The sequence below is a fragment of the Populus trichocarpa genome, chromosome 1 (genome assembly GCF_000002775.5).
Source record: "Populus trichocarpa isolate Nisqually-1 chromosome 1, P.trichocarpa_v4.1, whole genome shotgun sequence".
In the NCBI taxonomy this organism is placed as follows: Eukaryota; Viridiplantae; Streptophyta; class Magnoliopsida; order Malpighiales; family Salicaceae; genus Populus; species Populus trichocarpa.
The window spans coordinates 40,376,411-40,395,206 of NC_037285.2; the positions used below are offsets into that span (position 1 = coordinate 40,376,411).

The 18,796-nt window shown below is 32.8% G+C and overlaps 2 protein-coding genes across 3 annotated transcripts; one reads left to right on the forward strand and one right to left on the reverse strand.

Moving 5' to 3' along the window:
* Positions 1–913: 913 nt before the first annotated feature.
* Positions 914–5,255, forward strand: LOC18095420 (50S ribosomal protein L13, chloroplastic). Its single transcript, XM_006370013.3, has 4 exons — positions 914–1,270; positions 1,485–1,670; positions 3,091–3,261; positions 4,824–5,255. The coding sequence occupies exons 1-4, from the start codon at positions 995–997 to the stop codon at positions 4,938–4,940; spliced, it is 750 nt and encodes a 249-aa protein (XP_006370075.2). The 5' UTR covers positions 914–994; the 3' UTR covers positions 4,941–5,255.
* A 609-nt stretch (positions 5,256–5,864) lies between these two features.
* LOC18095426 (probable leucine-rich repeat receptor-like serine/threonine-protein kinase At3g14840) lies at positions 5,865–15,625 on the reverse strand. 2 transcript variants are annotated; one of them, XM_024590094.2, is made up of 24 exons: positions 15,355–15,625; positions 15,011–15,185; positions 12,221–12,292; positions 12,043–12,111; positions 11,870–11,941; positions 11,704–11,775; positions 11,513–11,584; positions 11,354–11,425; positions 11,189–11,260; positions 11,032–11,109; positions 10,860–10,931; positions 10,619–10,690; positions 10,377–10,442; positions 9,916–9,969; positions 9,769–9,804; positions 9,591–9,634; positions 8,894–9,270; positions 8,587–8,782; positions 7,986–8,138; positions 7,677–7,795; positions 7,348–7,558; positions 6,968–7,205; positions 6,580–6,730; positions 5,865–6,492 (listed from the first exon to the last, which is right to left on the reverse strand). In XM_024590094.2, exons 1-24 carry the CDS (start codon positions 15,443–15,445, stop codon positions 6,103–6,105), a joined length of 3,024 nt encoding a protein of 1,007 aa, XP_024445862.2. In that variant the 5' UTR covers positions 15,446–15,625; the 3' UTR covers positions 5,865–6,102. The 2 variants fall into 2 exon arrangements, with proteins under 2 accessions (XP_024445862.2, XP_024445867.2); XM_024590099.2 differs by lacking the exon at positions 11,870–11,941.
* Between the last annotated feature and the right edge of the window lie 3,171 nt (positions 15,626–18,796).

An 18,796-nucleotide genomic window follows, 5' to 3' on the forward strand; every position in this document is an offset into this window, starting at 1 on the left:
GACAACTAAATGAATCGACCATAGAAGAAGTAATAGGAAAAATAACTTGCTTGAGCTTTGTCATTGGTGAAATAAAGTTTAGATCAATTTGGTCAACAATGAAAGGATAAAGATCTACACAAGAAAAACAAGGACCAAGCATAAGGCATGGCAAGAACAAATTGCTACAAGCTAGCAAGGCAAGGAAAAAGAAAAGCAAATAAATATGAAGAAAATCAACATCTATAATAGCAATATACATCAATTAGAAAGGAACCAAGAAAAACAAGAATCCCAACAAGTAGAACTGATACATTAAAGGAAAGATTTAGATAACGTTAGTTATAATCAAAACTAATAAGAGCTGATCACTTATCATGAAAAAAAAGATAGGTAAGTTTGCGTAAGTTTTGTGCACCAATTTTTTACAAGAAAACATAACATACATGAGCTTGTCATTGATGAATTAAAGTTGAGAATAATTCGACACCTGAACAAAAACCGAGACCTATACCAGCAATATATGAGCTAAGCACAAGGCAAGGAAAAAACCTGTTTCGGTCAGATGAAGAGTGTATTTGAGAATATAGTAGTAGTTGTGATTTAAAATGTTTTTTGTAATTGAAACTGTGTTTCCAAACACAAGAAAGCTAATAGAAAAGCAAAGCAAATATACACCAAGAAAATATAGACAACAATGAGACACGTGGAAGAATTAAGAGGGGCACCAAACAAAGACAATTAAGAGAGTAGAGTATGTGTATAGAAAATAGTGATTTAGTTTATTTTTGTAATTTATAATTTATAATCATCATGTAATTTATACCGGGCTCAGTAAAATGCGGGGTTGGATAATCTCTCTCTCGAAACTCAAATCCGTCTTCCATGGGCTCATCCAAGCCCAAACCACACAACTCAAATGAAAAAACGAACCCCATCTTATCCAGTCGCGTGACCAGAGGACAGCAGCAAGGACTTGGCAGGGAGAGGGAGTGAGTGAGAGAGAGATACGAGAATGGCAATGCTTTGTGCCTCATCTTCTTTTACTTCAACAAAACCCTCTTGTTCTTACTCAGCAAGGAACGGCACTAGTATTTGTACTACCCCTTTTGTTGCTGGGTTCTCATTTTCACAATCAAAATTAAAACCATGTGTCAAAACATCTTTATTTCCTTTGAATAATGGCAGTCGTAGTGTTGAGGTTCGGTGCGAGAAGAAAGAGAAAAACGTAGTCACTCGCGTTCCTCTTGACCAACGCTGGTTGTTTGAAGAATCTGAACTTAATGGCCCTGTAATTTCCGCTCTTTCTTTCTCAAGTTTCTTTAATTTAATTGTTCCAACTCCTGATGCATAATTATCTTATTTCTTTTGGTTATCTGGGTTTTTTTTTCCTTTCTGATATTTGCCAGGCTTTGAGTCCCTTTGTAAGATTCTTATGGCGGTGCGTGATGTTCACTTTTGCTTTATTTCAATTTTTTGTTTTGTTGTGGTTTTATTTTGAATAGGATATTTGGAATACGACATGGTATCCTAAAGCTGCAGATCATATTAACACGGAGAAAACTTGGTATATTGTTGATGCAACTGACAAGATTCTTGGAAGACTGGCATCTACAATTGCCATTTACATTCGTGGAAAGAATTTGGCGACTTACACTCCTAGTGTGGACATGGGGGCTTTTGTGATCGTGGTATGTGGATAGAATAAGGACGCCTGTTCCATGCCTTTCTTTAACCATTTGCAATGAATGTTGAATGCGTAACGTTTCACTTTATTTCATTTTATTTTCATCTGCTAAATATTTCTGAAATTGGGAGCTTTTGTTGTTTTCAAGTAGATAGAACTGTTATATATTTCTTATTGTGTCACATTACATTGCATTTGATTAGTTTCTACTAGATGTTATCCTTAATGCTCCTGGTATGGTTTCAAACCTCAAATAGCTTTGTGTCTAATGCACCTTTTGCATCAGTCAAAGTGAATCTGACAAATATGGATCATGATATATTATTTGTTTCACCTGCTTTTACTTGTTTCTATCTTAATTGTGTAACTTGCAAGCTCATTGCCGCATACTTGGAGTTGAATGGCTCATCAAATCTTATCAAATGCATTAAGGCTTGATTACAGTGTATTTGGAGTTGGATGGTTCCTAAAATCTTATCAAATGCATTAGAAGAATGTTCTGATGAACATAGATAGATAGTTATAAAATTGTTTAAAGAATTAGCATTCCCAATTAACAAAAGCAATTAGCAAGTGTACTGCTCTTTATGTATAGGTTTTGAGGTTGTTTTCCTCTAGGAAACCAATTATCTTCCAGTCAATTTAGTACCATAAGCATCAATTGGTGGAAGTGGGTTGATACTGAAGGCTTCATGCAGCGCACTTAGGTTGCTGAGTGTTTATCCTCCTTAAGAAAAATCTTGTTACATTATGGATTATTTACTAATTTTATCATTATGGTGGCATAATATAATGTATCTTTTAACACTCCTATTGATAAGATCATCGATCACTCAGAGTGCTTAGTACGAATTACTGATGTGGTTTGGATGAGGAAGAGAGTAGGTGTTAGTTGTTCTATGACCATGTTTTGTACCAGAATCTTAATACATATAGAGGTTTGTCTCACTTCATCAGGTATTTTCAGACATGAGAGAACTTCTTGAAAATTTGAAATTGAAATTCCGCCAACAGTTTATCCACATGTTTGTTGATTTGATCTAGAAAAAGTATGATGAAGAATTAGACTTCATAATGTCTCATTGCAGGATTTCTCTGAATGATATCTGTTTTGATTTCCAAAACATTAATCTCTATATCTTTTCCTTAGTTTGTGTACCAAACATTTTTTCTCAAAATATTGTCATCTAGAGATTCACCTGATATAATTTGCTCACAACTCCACTCAGCTTTAATGGATAATTGGTATTGTAATTGTTTCCTTGCAATTATACCTGCTTGTTGAGGTTCTGATGCAGGGATTAGTGGGACATTTCTACTTCATCCCTGAATGTCAATTGCTGTACAGTGCTTCTTATAGTATCAATTGCATTTAACTTTAGTGCTAAAGTTCTGAAAGTTAATGCTTTATCTGATCTCAAAAGGTAAATGCTGAGAAAGTTGCTGTATCTGGTAAGAAGAGGACCCAAAAGTTATACAGAAGGCATTCAGGAAGACCAGGTGGTATGACAGTGGAGACATTTGATCAGCTACAACAGAGGATTCCAGAAAGAATTATTGAACATGCTGTTCGTGGTATGCTTCCTAAAGGAAGGGTGAGTGCTTATGTTCCGACTCAGGATGTCTTATCCAGCTATCCTCTTAGCTGTACCGAATTCTTTTCCCATTCTCAATAAAATTGCTTATACATTGAAGTACACATATTGGACCTTTATATATTTTAGGATTTCTGTTTTGCCTGTATTTTTACAACAAAGTTTTTCCATGAAGTCTGACTATATTTTTTATTTTTGTTACTTTATTTAAAAATTCTTGGTTTTCCTTGGTGCTTTGCTCTGCAGTATTAAATATTCATATTTTAACATAGGAGCTGTAGTTTTTTCTTCTCAGGTGCTTTGATCTTCACTCTTCAGTTGTATTGCCTTTTTTGCTCAGTCTTACTCTAAAGCATCTTGTGTACATAGGTTTGCAACAAGTTTATTTGAAATGCTTTGAATTTAAATCATTGGCCTGTCATTGGACAAGTTGGAATGATAGAAGCCTAACTCATTATTGATATCCTATTCAATTATGGTTTTGCATGTAATTGGGCTGCTTAGATAGCACTGTTAGGGAATAGTGCTGCATGTAATTGGGCTGCTAAGATCAGCATGCTAAACTAGCTCACGCTAAAAGATTGAGGGGATGCAGTCCTCGTGATGCCAGGGCTGGCATGCTCTGACACGTTGCCTTTTTGATGGGCTGCATAACCTAACATGTGAATGCATGTGCATGCACATGATCAGAAAGATCTTTGGGGATATGCCTAAAATGTGAAAATGCTGAAAGGATAGTGAGTAGCCATAGAGGTTGAGCATAAGTTGGCGATGCCCTCTTAATGATTTTGGATTGTCAAGCATAAGTGATTTTGAGCTTTTAGAAAATGTATGCAGCTGAGAAGAAAAAGTAATAAGGATGGCTTAGTGAGAATTGAAGAGTGCTTACTGTATGCTCATTGTTGACTTGGATGAAAAGGTTAAATTTCTCATGTCACTATAGAACAGATTTTGGATGAATCAATTTGTTACGCTTCCTAAAACAATCTGGCTTTTCCCGAGTTCATTGGCAGGCCAGTGTTATACCTGAAAAAGCTCTTGCTTCGCCCCTGGCTAGCCTTTTTGCCTATGCTGCCATTGTTTGTTTACTTTTGTTTTGTTCGTAACTGATGTAAGTTTATATGCCACTAGATGATACTTAAGTCAGATGAGAGCTTTTATATGTTTGGGTAGTTAGTAGGATAGGGGAGTCTGGCATCAAGTAGTTCTGTGAGTGATGGCCTGATGGATTGCAGGACAGTTGATTTGGCATTAGTCTCTGTAAAATATGAGAGGATAATTACAGAGTCCAATTAGAAATCAAAAGAGAAACTCTGACAAATATTTTTTTCTCATAAACAATTAAATGCATGTGAAATTTACATGTACTGGTATGCTTGTCATACACTGTGTTAACTTTATGATTTTTAGTTAAATAGATCTATTTCATTTGTTTTCTGAATGATTTTCCCCTTTAACATCTATTTGATGTCTTGTCTAAAATGCTTCTACTTCATGCTGACTGCATTATTGGGTATCTGCTTGTTTCCCAATTATGTGGTTTCAACGTCTGTTTCCTGCAGCTTGGCAGAGCATTATTCAACCACCTTAAGGTTTACACGGGCCCAACTCATCCACACGAGGCTCAGAAGCCGATTGACTTGCCGATAAGGGACAAGAGAATACAAATGGAGAGATAGATATGCTTCATAACCCTGGCTTTAGATATGGCTATCAATCTATCTTTGCCACAATGTTTCCCATGTTTGTGGCATCAGATTTTAGCTTCGTGCATGGCCTTCCTATGAAGAAAAGCTTTTTGTTCACGTTTCTCTTGGACAATAGAGGTAATTGGAATTGGTCTTGCCTGTCTTTTGCCAAGGTTCATCGGGGAATCAAGGAAGTTCATTTTGCAGGTTTCTGTTGTTTCAAATGTACTTTACCTAAATCTACAATGTATTTTGTGTCACGATTTATTATTTGCTTAAATGAAAGGAGTAGACTGCTTCTTATTATAGCTGGAGACTAGCTTTTTGGCCGTGCTGCTTGACAAGTTGGTGTTTTTTTTTCAACCTAAAAAAATATTAAAATGTTAGGAAGTAAAAACTGAAAATAATGGCTGAAACACTTTTAAAATATTTAAATAATAATATATAATAATATATTTGATGATATTTTTTTTTTAAATATTGAAATTTATGAAATTTGTGACATGGTGTGAAATCCTGATAAAACCATGAAATTTATATCAAAAAAAATTAAAAAATTTAATTATAATTAACCAAATATCAAAGGTTGAAAGTAGAAAAAAAATTAAATTAAAAAAAAACAAAGAAATTTGATACTTGAGTTATTGTGTCGATTAAGTTTAATAAGTTCAGTTAATTTAATAACATAAAACAAGAATTAACATAAAACAAGACAATTTTAATTTAATAATATTAAAAACAAAGCAAACTTGAAAAAATCTTATAAATTCATGTTAATTTTTTAAAACTGGAATCCATGAAATTTTAAATTTAAGCTCTATTAAGAAGTTCAATTCTCAATTAATTTAATGCTGAAAAATAACATAAATAAAAAAAGTTAGAACATACAAAACCTAAGTTGGTGTACCAAAAATAGATTAAGGTTGAAGGACATGTAATCAAATTATTGTGTAACTTACAGAAAGTGGAAGGAAAATTTTGATTGGAAGTTTTGAAAAAGTTATAACATGCTACTAACGTACGTAATTAGCCCTCAAATAAGTTTAAGTATGAACAGAAATGATGATAACAAGGCAAAGAAATATGCTTAAAAACAAAAGTAATAAGATGATGATGGATGGACAGTTGATGAAGCACATTGGAGCAAACTTCTCTACTCTCTACCCTTCAAATAGTCAGAATCCAAAGAGACTGGATAAAGATCGCCAGCAGATGTAGAAGCAGCAGTCCACGGTCCATCCATTGACAGAGTACGAGTCTCACTTATTTCCTGTTCGTTGATATCTTGAAAATGCCTCCTCATTTGTTCAATCTTCTTCTCATCCGTTGACATGCTTTCATCTGGAATGTCAATATCTTGAACAACAGCCTTTCCTTCGAGCATGCTTACTACTGAAGACATCGCCGGCCTAACTGCTGCAGAGACATTACTGCAGAGGAGAGCCACATTAATCATTGTTATCGCCTCTTCTTTGTTGTAGTCTTGGCCTAGTTTTGGATCAACAAGCTCCAGCAAAGTCCCTTTCTCCTTCAAAACCAATGCCTAGAAAACAAGATAGATATATATATAATTAAGTACAATGATAATAATAAAAATAAATAAATCAAGACGGCGAGAAACTCTTTCTACCCAATCAAGAAGATAAACAGTGTCCTCCTTTGTTCGATGACTAGTATTGCTCTTCCCACTGACAATTTCCAAGGCAACGATTCCGAAACTGTAGACATCTGCTTTGTCAGTCAAATAACCCCGCATTGCATATTCAGGAGCCATATACCCGCTGCAAAAACAACCAATATCAAACAGCTTAGACTGAGTTCTATTCAAAAGAGTTAACTTAAGGTGGATGGCTCATTTTCAGTTTTTTTTATATTATTGGACGTGGGATAAGTTTTGGTTGCAGACCAAATCTGTTTGAAGCTGTAGGATGGACTTTTTTTTTTTCTTTCATTGTATCAACTTAAAATATAAGAACTAAAAAGTATTAACAAGATACAACAGTAGAGAGCAGGCTCACAGGGTTCCGGCAACTCGGGTGCTTATGTGGGTGTTTTCCTCTTCATCAAGTTTGGCTAGCCCAAAGTCAGATATCTTTGGGTCTAGATTCTTATCAAGCAACACATTGGTGGCCTTGATGTCTCTATGCACGATCTTCAATCTTGATTCTTCATGAAGATAAGCTAAACCTTTTGCTATACCAACACAAATCTTGTGCCTTGTTGCCCAATCCAAATTCAGCTGGTATTCTTCACGACCTTTGAGGCAAGATCAACAGTGATGCCAAGTATAAGGTGAGTATTTTGTCTCTTCCCATACACGCATGCATACCTTTACATGTATGGAAACATCTAAGAGCCAAGAGCTTGAAATCAATTAAATTATGTTCTTTGAATTTACCAAACAAAGCACGAGCAAGGCTGTTATTTTCCATGTACTCATACACCAACAATAATTGATTGCCTTCAATGCAGCATCCGTGAAGCTTTACAAGATGAGGGTGTTGCAGAGCAGAAATCATGCCAATCTCATTCACAAACTCACGGTTTCCTTGTTTTGATTTGGAGGAAAGCTGCTTTACAGCAATTACGGTTCCATCTGATAGAACACCCTGCATCAAGGAAATAATGTAAAAACTTTCGCAAGACGAGTATTGCATCAAGCTAAGAATCTTAAAAATGTTACAAAGGCCATGCATTAAGAAACCAAGTAAAGTTCATGTTGAATACCTTGTAAACAGGACCAAAACCACCTTCTCCAATTTTATTAGCAGGATCGAAGTTGTTTGTAGCAGCTTTAATTTGCCTCAATGTAAATGAACCTGTTTTTAATTCTAGGCCCTTCAAATCTGTTGGAGAAGCGAATTTGTTTCAGAAAAGAATCCGTTTCTTGGAATTAATCTCACTTCTCTCTCTCTCTCTGTTGACTTCTCATTGATTATATATATATATATATATATATATATATGGTTCTACAAAGTTGATATGGAGAAATCGTATGCAGAAATAGGAAAATAAAGATAAATCTTTAGAAATTACCATGACGCATACTGATCTTCTGTCCTAAACAACCTTTCCACCAGAGAATTCCTAGAATCAGGAAGATGACAACCACTACTGCAGCCACAATGCCAGCCACAGTGCCAGCAGATGTACCATTACTACTGCTATTTTCTGAAGGAGGTACAAAATCTGCAGGAAGCAAAGAATTTATAACAGAAAGACAAATAACATCACATTGTAAGTCAAATTGGCTGGACAATACATTATTCGTATGTAAGTGTAGAAACTGTACCATTCAGACTAACTTCAAATAGCAGTAAAAGGAAACATTATCAGTTTTTATTGCTTCCATCTCTTTCAGAGATAAAGCAATTTATTTTTGTATTAAATCTTGTAATAAATCAGTACGAAAAGGAATAGTACGAAAGCTTTCCATTTGGTCTCGTGAAAATTGCTAAATGCACCTCCCAAATTCCAATAATAAATAAGAATGGCAAATTCGTACGATGACCCCCAGATTTATTGGTCATTTGGATGGAGAGGGTACACAAATTGGACAAGACCAAGCTGCATTGATGGTTTTGTACTGTGCGAACAGAATCCTGATGATTAAGTTCATAAAATTTCCTCAACTTACCAGGTGTCACAGAAATAGCCGATATGAGAGGTCCATAAACTCCTCTAACAGGCACCGCAGTTGTCCCTTTTCCAGCCCAATAAAAGCGTATCTCCAATGCATTTCCAGTTACAATGGCAGTAAAATTTTTTATAATTGCCTTACCAACACCGCCTGCTTCTTCCTGGATACTGAAATCCTTTTGTACAAGCTTTCCCTACATTTTTGTTGTCAGATTGCTATTAATAAAACTGAAAGAAAAATGAAATTTTGTATTTTCATTCAAACCCTTAATACTGAATGACACAATAAAACTTTGATCAGTCACCTGGATATAGATATCAAAAAATCGCCTGCCAAGGCTGCTGTGTGTCTTGTCATCAGTAAACATTATCTCTGCGAAGTGAAGGGTAACTGTGTAGCTCCCACTTCCCATACAGAAACCATAATAAGTCAGAGAGATTGGAGAAAGGCGTGCATCCATGTAAAGTGATGATGTATTTGCGGAGAGTTTGGTTGCATTCGTCCATGTGTAGGAATCTGAGGAACGGGCATCGTCCATGAAGTGACCAGTGGTACTAACTCCCCAGTTAGTTCTACTCTGGTAGAATCTTGATGATCCGGCTGGATCTGTATCATCTTCATATATGTTCCCTTCAATATTTGCTTCTTTTCCTCCACAATTTATGTGGAGGGAATAGAATTCTGTTGCCAAAGCAACAACATATCAATCACCATGGAATAGGAACATGCACAAATCAAACTACCATGGCAAAGAACAACTTATGTATGTTGAAAATATTCTTGTTACCTTGTAGAAGCTTAATTTTGTTAAGCTACTATGTGAATGCTTCTTTTACAATCGATCGTATTCTTATGCAATTCTATTCCTTCATAATGACAAGAACCATGACATCATGGTACACATGATCTTTAACTTCCAGAACAAGACTGCTGATTTATAGATATTTGGTACGCAAAAGGAGCAAATAATTTTTTATAACACAATCATAAGCTTGACTTACGTTTTGGACAATGAAAGCTTCTTAAGCATGGAACAGTACTTCCGCTGCGATACAAAAACAAAAAAAAAAAACAGCAATATATCTGATTAAAATTTAGAATAGGAAAGGCCTAGACCAAATTATCAAAAATCTCTCTAGAAATAGATAAGATTGAGTTTTCAGGAGTCTAAACACTTACGAGACGTTGCCCATTGAAGCGCTGCCAAATAAGTTTCTGTAGGAAATCAGAGAAGTGAAAAAAATTAGCTCTTACGCAAATTGCAAGTGAATGCAGGGGAATGAGGGATAGAAAAGAAATGAAGAGCATAAAACTTCACTTTCTTACACTGTGCGCTGTAGACATGAGCTTTCATTTCTGAAATTGTTGTAGGAAAGATCACTGCCAGAAGAAAGGTAGATGTTCAGTTCAAAATGTAAATCAATTAAACAATTTGTTGATCGCATATTTGGTTTAGTGTGCCTAATTAGTCTTAGTGGCTATGAACCCTTATGTTGTTCTCAATATCCCTTAATGCATGGAAATTTTAGTTTTAGGCATCAAATCTAGAAAAAGTCGCTAGATGACTTGGTTTTCCAAATGCAATAATTCATCAGTGAGCTGCAATCGAAACCCCAAACCAAGTTTATTATCTTTTGAACACAATCTAGGGATGGTATGGAATTGTGTTCCTCAAATGACTGCTGTATCAAGAGAACAATAGGTAAATTCTGTGGCATATTTGTAAAACTAAATAAATAACTTCTAGACGTATCAGAAATAAATCTAGACAGGAAAAGAAACCTTACACAGATTCTCCATCCTTAATTATCCAGTCCGGTACGGTTCCATTTAGCTGATTCCCCGTTAAATATCTAGAAAGAAGTAGTGAATCAATGAAAGTGGATTTCAAGCAAAGGTAACAAAACCGTATAGAACAATTGTTCTTGTAGCTTATAAAACAGTTGCAAGACTTGGTTTGAAATATGAGAACTGCTCAGGATCTTCAAGCTGAATGTAAGAAGGAATAAATATAAAGCCATTTGCTTACATGTAATCAACTTTTCTTAGACCACTAAAGTTGCTTGGAATTTCTCCAATAAGTTTGTTAAAGCTGAGGTCTCTGCAAAGAAACCATAAGGAGAGCTCAGCATATTACTAGAAAATGAAGAAAAATGGTCAAATAACTAAGAGAACATCAGTGTATCACTGCCAAGTACGCAAATACAAGACAGGGTAAATGCTAACAAAGTCCAAAACGGTATATAAAGAAGCTGATAGAAGGAACTGACAAGGTTGTCAATTTGAGCAATTCTCCAACAAAGTCAGGTAGTGGTCCAATAATATTGCAACTCCTCAGTATCCTGCAGCGTAAACATTAATTTTCAGAATCACATAAAGAAGAACCAACAACAACGCAAAAAAATAATCACTTGATGATTGATAAGAAAGCATCTAGCTCACAGTGTCTTTAGTTTTTTCATATTAGTTAATGGTGGAAATGGGGCTTCAGTTCCATTTCCCTGCAGATCACTGATTCTCCTGCATATATGCATAGTTAAGGATAAGAGCTTTTATTATTGTTCTTATGAAAGTTATCAAACAACATAGCTTTACTCACAGATCAACCATCTTTTCCAGAAGAGCAATGCCTGATGGAATCGGCCCGCTTAGACCACTACCTTGTATCACTCTATCATGCAGTTAAATATTGGTTCAAATAAATAATCTGATAGGCCACAACTGTAAAATAATTCAAACAATTACGAACCACAGAAAATCTTACAGTTTCTCCAGGTTTGTCCATTTCTGAATAAGATTCGGTATCTGACCTGTGAAGCTGTTATCACCAATTCGGCTACAAAAAACAATAAAATCATGCCGTTTGATTCAAAACTGAACATTTAATTTGTGTCGTAATTATAATAATACTTCAAAAACTTACAAATCCTTCATTGTGGTAAGATTTTCAAATGTTGTTGGCAGCTGCCCAGTAAAGTTGTTAGAGGATAGATGCCTATAACATCAAAGCAAAAACAATTATAACTAAATAAAGTTCCATAGGTTTTTCAAGCAAAGCTCTAAGAAGTAACTTAAAAATTGCATAGCACACAAACTTGTAGCGAAAGGTGTTACATTTTTTCTAAGCGAGTCAAATTTCCAAGCTCTGGTGGCAGAACTCCTGAAAGCTGATTAAACTCGACAGTGCTGCATGATTGTTTCACTCAAAACATCACATCCACAAAAACCATTATTTAGTAAATAGATTGAAGGAGGAAATGATCGATCTTGTTTATCTTACAAGTTTGCAAGAGTGCTGATGTTTCCAATTTCTTTTGGGATTGGGCCGGTTAATCGATTTCCTATAATAGAACTGCATATAATATGTATAAACTCATTTTTTCAGTTAATTTCCTGTACAACTAAACATTATTCAAGAACTCATGCATGTATATGAGAGAAAAAGTATCGTACATGGTAGCTAGTGGCGTGGCTCCCCATTCTGCAGGGATGGTACCGTTGAGGTAGTTACGTGACAAGTCACTGTAAAGGTTACAGCCATGAGTTTACTGATATTAATATTCCATATCATATGTTTAACAATGATTTTGGGCTAAATTTGGTAAAGAACTAATTAAGAGGCAATGCTTACATTTCTTGGAGGTAAGGGAACCTGCCCAAATCCCGTGGAAGACTGCCTTCAAGATTCTGGGTCTTCAGAACTCTGTGCTTCAACAATATTAATTTAAAGATCTTAACCTTTATTTAAAAATATATTATTTTATTTGAGAATTGAAACTGCAACAATGATTGGTTTATAATTTCTTAATAATTTATTAGCACGTACATATAATTTCACAATAATTTATATACATTTTTACACACACAAACACATGCATGATGATTGGTGTTATATCCATTATCAAATTTGGTTTTTTTCTTGTCATTAATTCATGGCCTAAATGACTCAACTAAGCCAGTAGTTATTTATTATTAATTGTTTGATTGTATGTACTGAATCACTTATGAAACTGTATCGAGAAATCAATCTAAAATAATTAAAATACATTGATGATAAAACAATAAAAAAATTAAAAAATGAAATAATCAACTGTGAGGGTGATGTCCCGAAATGATGGAGAACATGCATGGAGATGAGGTGGTTTTGATGGTGAAAAAAAAAATGATAGTAGAGAAAAAATTAAATAGTGGTGATGATTGAAATAATTAGATTATATTATAAATGAATTATTATTATTTATAAAATATTATATGAAATTTTATGAGTTGAAAATATTTTTAAGTAAATAAATCAAGTTTAGAAATTAATTGTAAAATGTTTTTATTGATGATTTTTTTATGTAAAATAATTTATGAGATATTAACACAGAAAACTATTCTCTAGAAATAAATATAAATATAAAAAAAATTTAATTTGTTTTTATAAAATATTTTATACGGACCCAAAAGAGAGTGAAGTATTTATATATACAAAAAAGACTATAAGTTTAAAGAAGCTGGAACGTTAATACCATATATTGTAAGGAAGATGTAGCAAAAAATATTTTTTTATTTTTAAATTATTTTGATATATTTATATTAAAAATAAATTTTTAAAATAAAAAAATTATTTTAATCTATTTCTAAAAAAAAACTCCATTAAAAAACAATCCTTATCTCCTTAGTCCTTACTATCCGTCACTTGATCATGAGTTGACTGATAAATTTTCATAGCCCCATCAAATGACCAGCGGTCCACAAAGTTACTGTTCTTCACATCTAAATTGTAGTGATCCTCCAAGTTAAGGTTTAGATTTGCGTATAACATGAAATAAACACAAACAAACAAACTTAGTCTGATAATTATTTACTATTCAAGGAAAAAAACCCAAGTTTTAATGACAATAATTTCTATCTACTGAAGAAAAAATTAACCCAATTATTTAGCTTCAAATTCCTTTAAACTTTGAGATTATATATATATATATATATATATATATATATATATTTATTTATTTATTTATGTAGGGTTTCTGACCAACTTGTATATATATCGACTAATTTGCATGAATCTTAAAGTTAATAATCAAATAAAATATCCAGTAATTATTAATATTAATAATTATATAGCTTAGACGGAGAAGAGTAAACCTTTTAAACTTAAATTCTATGGTTATAACATATAATATTGCCATCAATATTGGTTGTCATTTAAAAGTCAAAGTCAACACCAGCACATATGTACCGTACGACTGCAATCCAATCCGTTTCTATAATTGTGACAGAAAATAAAGACAAGGAAACTAAAATTAATTACTACACAACTTGGCCACTGGGCCGACATATACAGCCGTCTTCCTTGTCTTGTGTCTCAATTTTCTTAATTAACAATCTGATTTAGGTGAATATAAGGCCTTCGTTTCACATGCCCACGTTGTCTTGTCAAGGGAGATCCTACGTATAGCAGCATGTTTGACTTGCGAGGTAGCATAGCAGCATGTTACTTGTTATTTTTTAAAATATTTTTTAATTAAAAATATATAAAAATAATGTATTTTTTTTATTTTTAAAAATGATTTTTAACATCAATATATTAAAACAATTTAAAAATATAAAAAATTATAAAATCACATAGTTTCAACAGCATAAAAAAGAAAGAAAAAAAGAAGTATGAATGAAGAAGAAGAAGGCCACTAAACAAACGGCTACTAAGTACACTTGTCCACGATGTTTGATTTGTAAAGTTGATTTAATTAGCATTTAGTTTTCTTATTCTAAAAAGAAATTTAAGTTTTGTCGTTATTGGAAGGAATTTTTGTGTCATAACCAATATTCAATCTTGACATTTATCATCTTGATTCTTGGGATCTTAATATCTTATTCTGGTTAGTCTTGTTCCAGGAAATGCAGAAGAGCAGCTTTTAATGGCTAGAATATAATTAAATAGTTGAGCAAGCTCATATATATTGAATATTAAAAATACCCTCTCTTTTTCCTTATCTCTATCTTAAAAACAATAATGTTAAAAAAAATTAATTTTTCAATGTTTTTCCATTATTATCTGAACTATAATGGAGCTCATATATATATATATATATATATATATATATCGAGGTTCGTAACAAGTTCAATATTTTCAAGTTACCTCCCACATAACTTGCAGATTCACAATTTTCGTGAGTAATTTATCTTTTTAAGGCAGATTTTGGAATCAAATATGCACAGTCTCAAAGAATTCTCTAAAGTTTCTATCAATATATAGTGAATATAAAATTATTGGCATATCGTAGTGATGCAGTATTACCATGTAGTTAAGAGGATGAAGATAATCTACAGAGGTAGAGTTTGGCTTGGGATAATTAATCAAGGGCCATCCGCAGCTTCTAACAAAAGACTTTGAGAGAGAGAGAGAGAGAGAGAGAGAGAGAGAGAGATTTCTTACATGCTAATGACATGGCAGATGGTGCCATTTGAGAAGGTGCAGTCGCAGGATACGGCGTTTTCATTCCCTTTCACCGGATTTGGATCAACCCAACCCCATTGACCACCACAAGGATCAGCACTGAAATTCCAATTTGTCTTGCCTATTGTCTTTGCCATGTCACGCAGAGCTTCAACTGCAAGAATTTAAATATATATGTTACAAGGTTTATTATTTTCCAGAATAATGATATATAATTAAATTGAAGAGCTTCATCTCCATAGCTATGATTGTTGGGAAACAACCGAGATAATATAAAACAAGAACACTCCAAAATCACTGATCCAATCTTGCCTTGAACATACCTTCATCGTCGGGTAAACGAGTAGCCCCAGAAGCAAATGTTGCGAGACAAAAGGCAACGAGTGAAGCAAAAAGAAGCCTCGAGAAGGACATGATAATTGTTAAGCAGCTGGACGTATTAACGTCTTCACATTCGAGAGAGAATATACAGTGGACAGAATTGTCAGATATGACTGATTTTGATACAGATATGGGTATAATTTGCAGTAGGAAATGATATTGGGAGTTGGAATCTTGTGTGAAAGAAAGAAAGGAAGGAGTACGGAAACAAAGAAAGAGAGAGGCTTGCTTTAAGCGAGAAGTGACAGAAACCAAGTCAACTATCCATGGTTCATGCTATTTATTTTTTTATTTTATAAAGTAAATTTGAGTTCTAATAATTAAAATTTATATCATTATTATATATAATAGGAGAATTACTTTCATTGTGTAACCCAAACTCGACGAGTTGCCATATAAGTTAAAAAGAAAAAAATATGCACAAAATAATTGAATTATGAATATATTATATATTAACGACTTTAATTACATAATTAAAGTATTAAATTTCTGGATAATGACCGGTGTATACTTCACTACTATCATCTAAAACTTTGGATTGAATTGGCGGTTTAGTAATTAACATGTAATCTACTATGATTCAGCCCATTGAATTGAATGTTTTGAATATGTTTAATGGAATTTCATTAAAGACAATACCTTTAATTTGACTTTGTGTGTGAACATTATTCCTTTTTTTTTCATTTTTTTTTATTTGGGCTAGTGTTTGCAATATGATCCTTCAAAGCTTTTGTTGGTGGGCCCAAGTATTTGTTTATTAGTTTTTTGTTTTTTAAAATTTTTATAAAAAATTATTATTTTAATGTATTTTCAATCGAAAAATACTTTAAAAAAAATACAACTTTCCAACAAATTACCGTGGTTATGAAAACTAGTCAATTACATAATTTACAAAATCAAACAATAGTGCATTAATAAGTGTGATAATGCAATCCAAATCACATGAAGTGCATGAAAAATCATATGTAGATGCCATAAAAATGCACAAGCAACTGTCAAGGTAAAGGGCAAGAGTTAAAGTGTTCAAAAAGAAAAAAATGGCATACCAAGGAAAATCTAAACAAATTAACCATAGAACTAAAAAGTTAATCTTAGAAAAAATAAAAAGGGATAAATTCAACCCCCTCTGCAATTGAAAAGCTTTTCAAAGAGTTTAGGTTGAATAAGCCATTAATTCCCTTTCAAAAGCCATACAAATTCATTAAACATATATATCCAGCTAGAGATAGAAAAATTCAAAGGATGAAAAACACAACAAAGCAGGCTCAGCACCAAGTCAGGTGGTGGCGTGTGAGACAAAAAAAAAAGAAAAGAAAAAAGAAGTGAAACAAAAGATTTCCTGGTCTACTTTCTAGACAATTACACTGAAATTAACAAATAATTCTCGTCTTTATACCATCAAACAAATTAGCTACCGAAACTTCAAAGGCAGTGTAAAATACAAGGCATGTTATTTTTACTATTGGTATAAGGATCATGTTGCTTTGACTCATGATCGATCCAAACTGAAAATTAAACTAATTTAGGATTCACCGTAATTTGTCTCCTACTTTGCTTTTGATTGTGTCAAAGAGAAACTGAAAATGTAGTATTTGTATTTCAATAGCTGGATCAACTTTCACGGATGAGATGAAAATAAAGAACCAAGATTACAAAAAAACAGTAGTGTAGTAATAAAATTTAACGCCCAGTGAGATCAGGATCTAATGGATTGAAATCAGAAATAATATTAAAAAAAAATTAAAAATTTAATGGTTAATTGAGAGTTAAATTATGTATATTTGACACCAAAAACTATAATGAAAATAACGCGTAAATCTAGGGTTTATATTGAATTTTTTTAAGGATGAAATTGCATAAAATTAAATGTTTAATGCCAATTAGAGATGTAATTAAGAGTAATTACAAAACAAAGAACTAAAATTAACCTTAACAAAGAGTTACTTTATAGATGCATTTAATGTCTCTAGTTTTTATTAGATTTGACAAAATTTATATGAAAATAATCACCTAATATTTCTCTATATTCTGGTATGGTCTTTTTTAGCCGATAAACATCATAGAGACCATAGTGACAGCTCAAAGAAAACAACTTAGGCAACTTTCAATTAGCAAATTTAATAATTTATGATGACTGATTTGAATTAATAGTTGAGATCATTCATAGTCGAATTAAGTGCAAATATTTGATACCGTAAAAGACAATATGACCCCTTTTCTACCTCTATAAATAGGGATGGAGTTGATGGTGTAAGAACAGAGAAAATTGGGTTCAAATTTAACAAAAAATCAGCTCCCTTCGTTTCTCCTTCCTTCCCCAGGCGAAGTTCTCTCTCTTCTCTCTCTCTCTCTGGTTCATCAAAGGGCGTAGATTGAGGAAGTAAAATCTCTCTATATTTCGGAGATTGGAATAGACATTTGTCCTTTTCTTACATCGTGGGTGGTTCTGTAGTTCAGTGTGTTTATGTTCCTGGATCATGGATGAAATATTGACGTTGATTATGGTTAATTCTGAAGCCAAGAGATGACAGAGTGGTGGCTATATGGTTTTATGGAATTGCAAAGTTTCAAATCAAGGTTTTTTTTTTTTTAATTTTTTTTTTTTTTTGTAGTGATGGAGGTGGAGCAGTTAACAATACTGAGGATGTTAGTTCTAGCTTTGGGGATTTCATGAAAAATATAGCAACAGAAATTTATAGGAATTGCAAATCCGAACCGTAACATCTTTATTTTGAATTGGAATGAATTTGTTCTTTAAAAATAAAAATAAAAAGAATTATTTTGAGTTTATATTGTGCACGCCAAGTTTTTTTTTTTTTAAATCATTTGTATTCTTAGTTTGTTTGTTTTTTTTTATTCTTATAATTAAAAAAGATTAAAAAATCACATTGAAAAAATTATTTATTTAACATTATTATAAAAATGATAAAAACATTCATGGCCAAGTTTATTATGCCAATTAAAACTTGGCTAAAATCAAATGGCTCATTGGGCTGCATAAAACAAAATCATGTCTTTTTTTTTAAATGAAATAAAAATAAATAAAAAATAATAAAAATCCTCAATTTATAAAATTATTTTAGCAAAAGAGTAGCTTAAGTTCAATATCCATTCTTTCAACATTGTTGATAAAATGTTTTTTATAGGGATACACTTTATTTTATACATCTATGAATTAACATTAGCATGAATCTATTATATGAAAATGAATAAAAAAATATTAGGCATTGAAAATAATTCACTTATGAAGTTGTATTCCAGTGTATATGATCATGTTTTCTAATCCATTATTAAACTAGTACTGATCAATAAACATCACTGCTGATCGATCCTACCCGTTGAAGTTAAAATAATGTTTACCTAAGAAACTAATCTCTTTAATTT

What these genes read in the sequence shown, in the direction of transcription:
- LOC18095426 (XM_024590094.2), bottom strand. Translation starts at nt 15,445, where the DNA reads ATGTCCTTCTCGAGGCTTCTTTTTGCTTCACTCGTTGCCTTTTGTCTC. An exon ending in TCGTTTACCCGACGATGAAG is followed by an intron (nt 15,186 to 15,354) that starts GTATGTTCAAGG and finishes AAATTCTTGCAG; the next exon opens with TTGAAGCTCTGCGTGACATG. An exon ending in TTTTTGATATCTATATCCAG is followed by an intron (nt 8,783 to 8,893) that starts GTGACTGATCAA and finishes ACAAAAATGTAG; the next exon opens with GGAAAGCTTGTACAAAAGGA.
- LOC18095420 (XM_006370013.3), top strand. Translation starts at nt 995, where the DNA reads ATGGCAATGCTTTGTGCCTCATCTTCTTTTACTTCAACAAAACCCTCT. An exon ending in AATCTGAACTTAATGGCCCT is followed by an intron (nt 1,271 to 1,484) that starts GTAATTTCCGCT and finishes TATTTTGAATAG; the next exon opens with GATATTTGGAATACGACATG. An exon ending in TGGGGGCTTTTGTGATCGTG is followed by an intron (nt 1,671 to 3,090) that starts GTATGTGGATAG and finishes TGATCTCAAAAG; the next exon opens with GTAAATGCTGAGAAAGTTGC.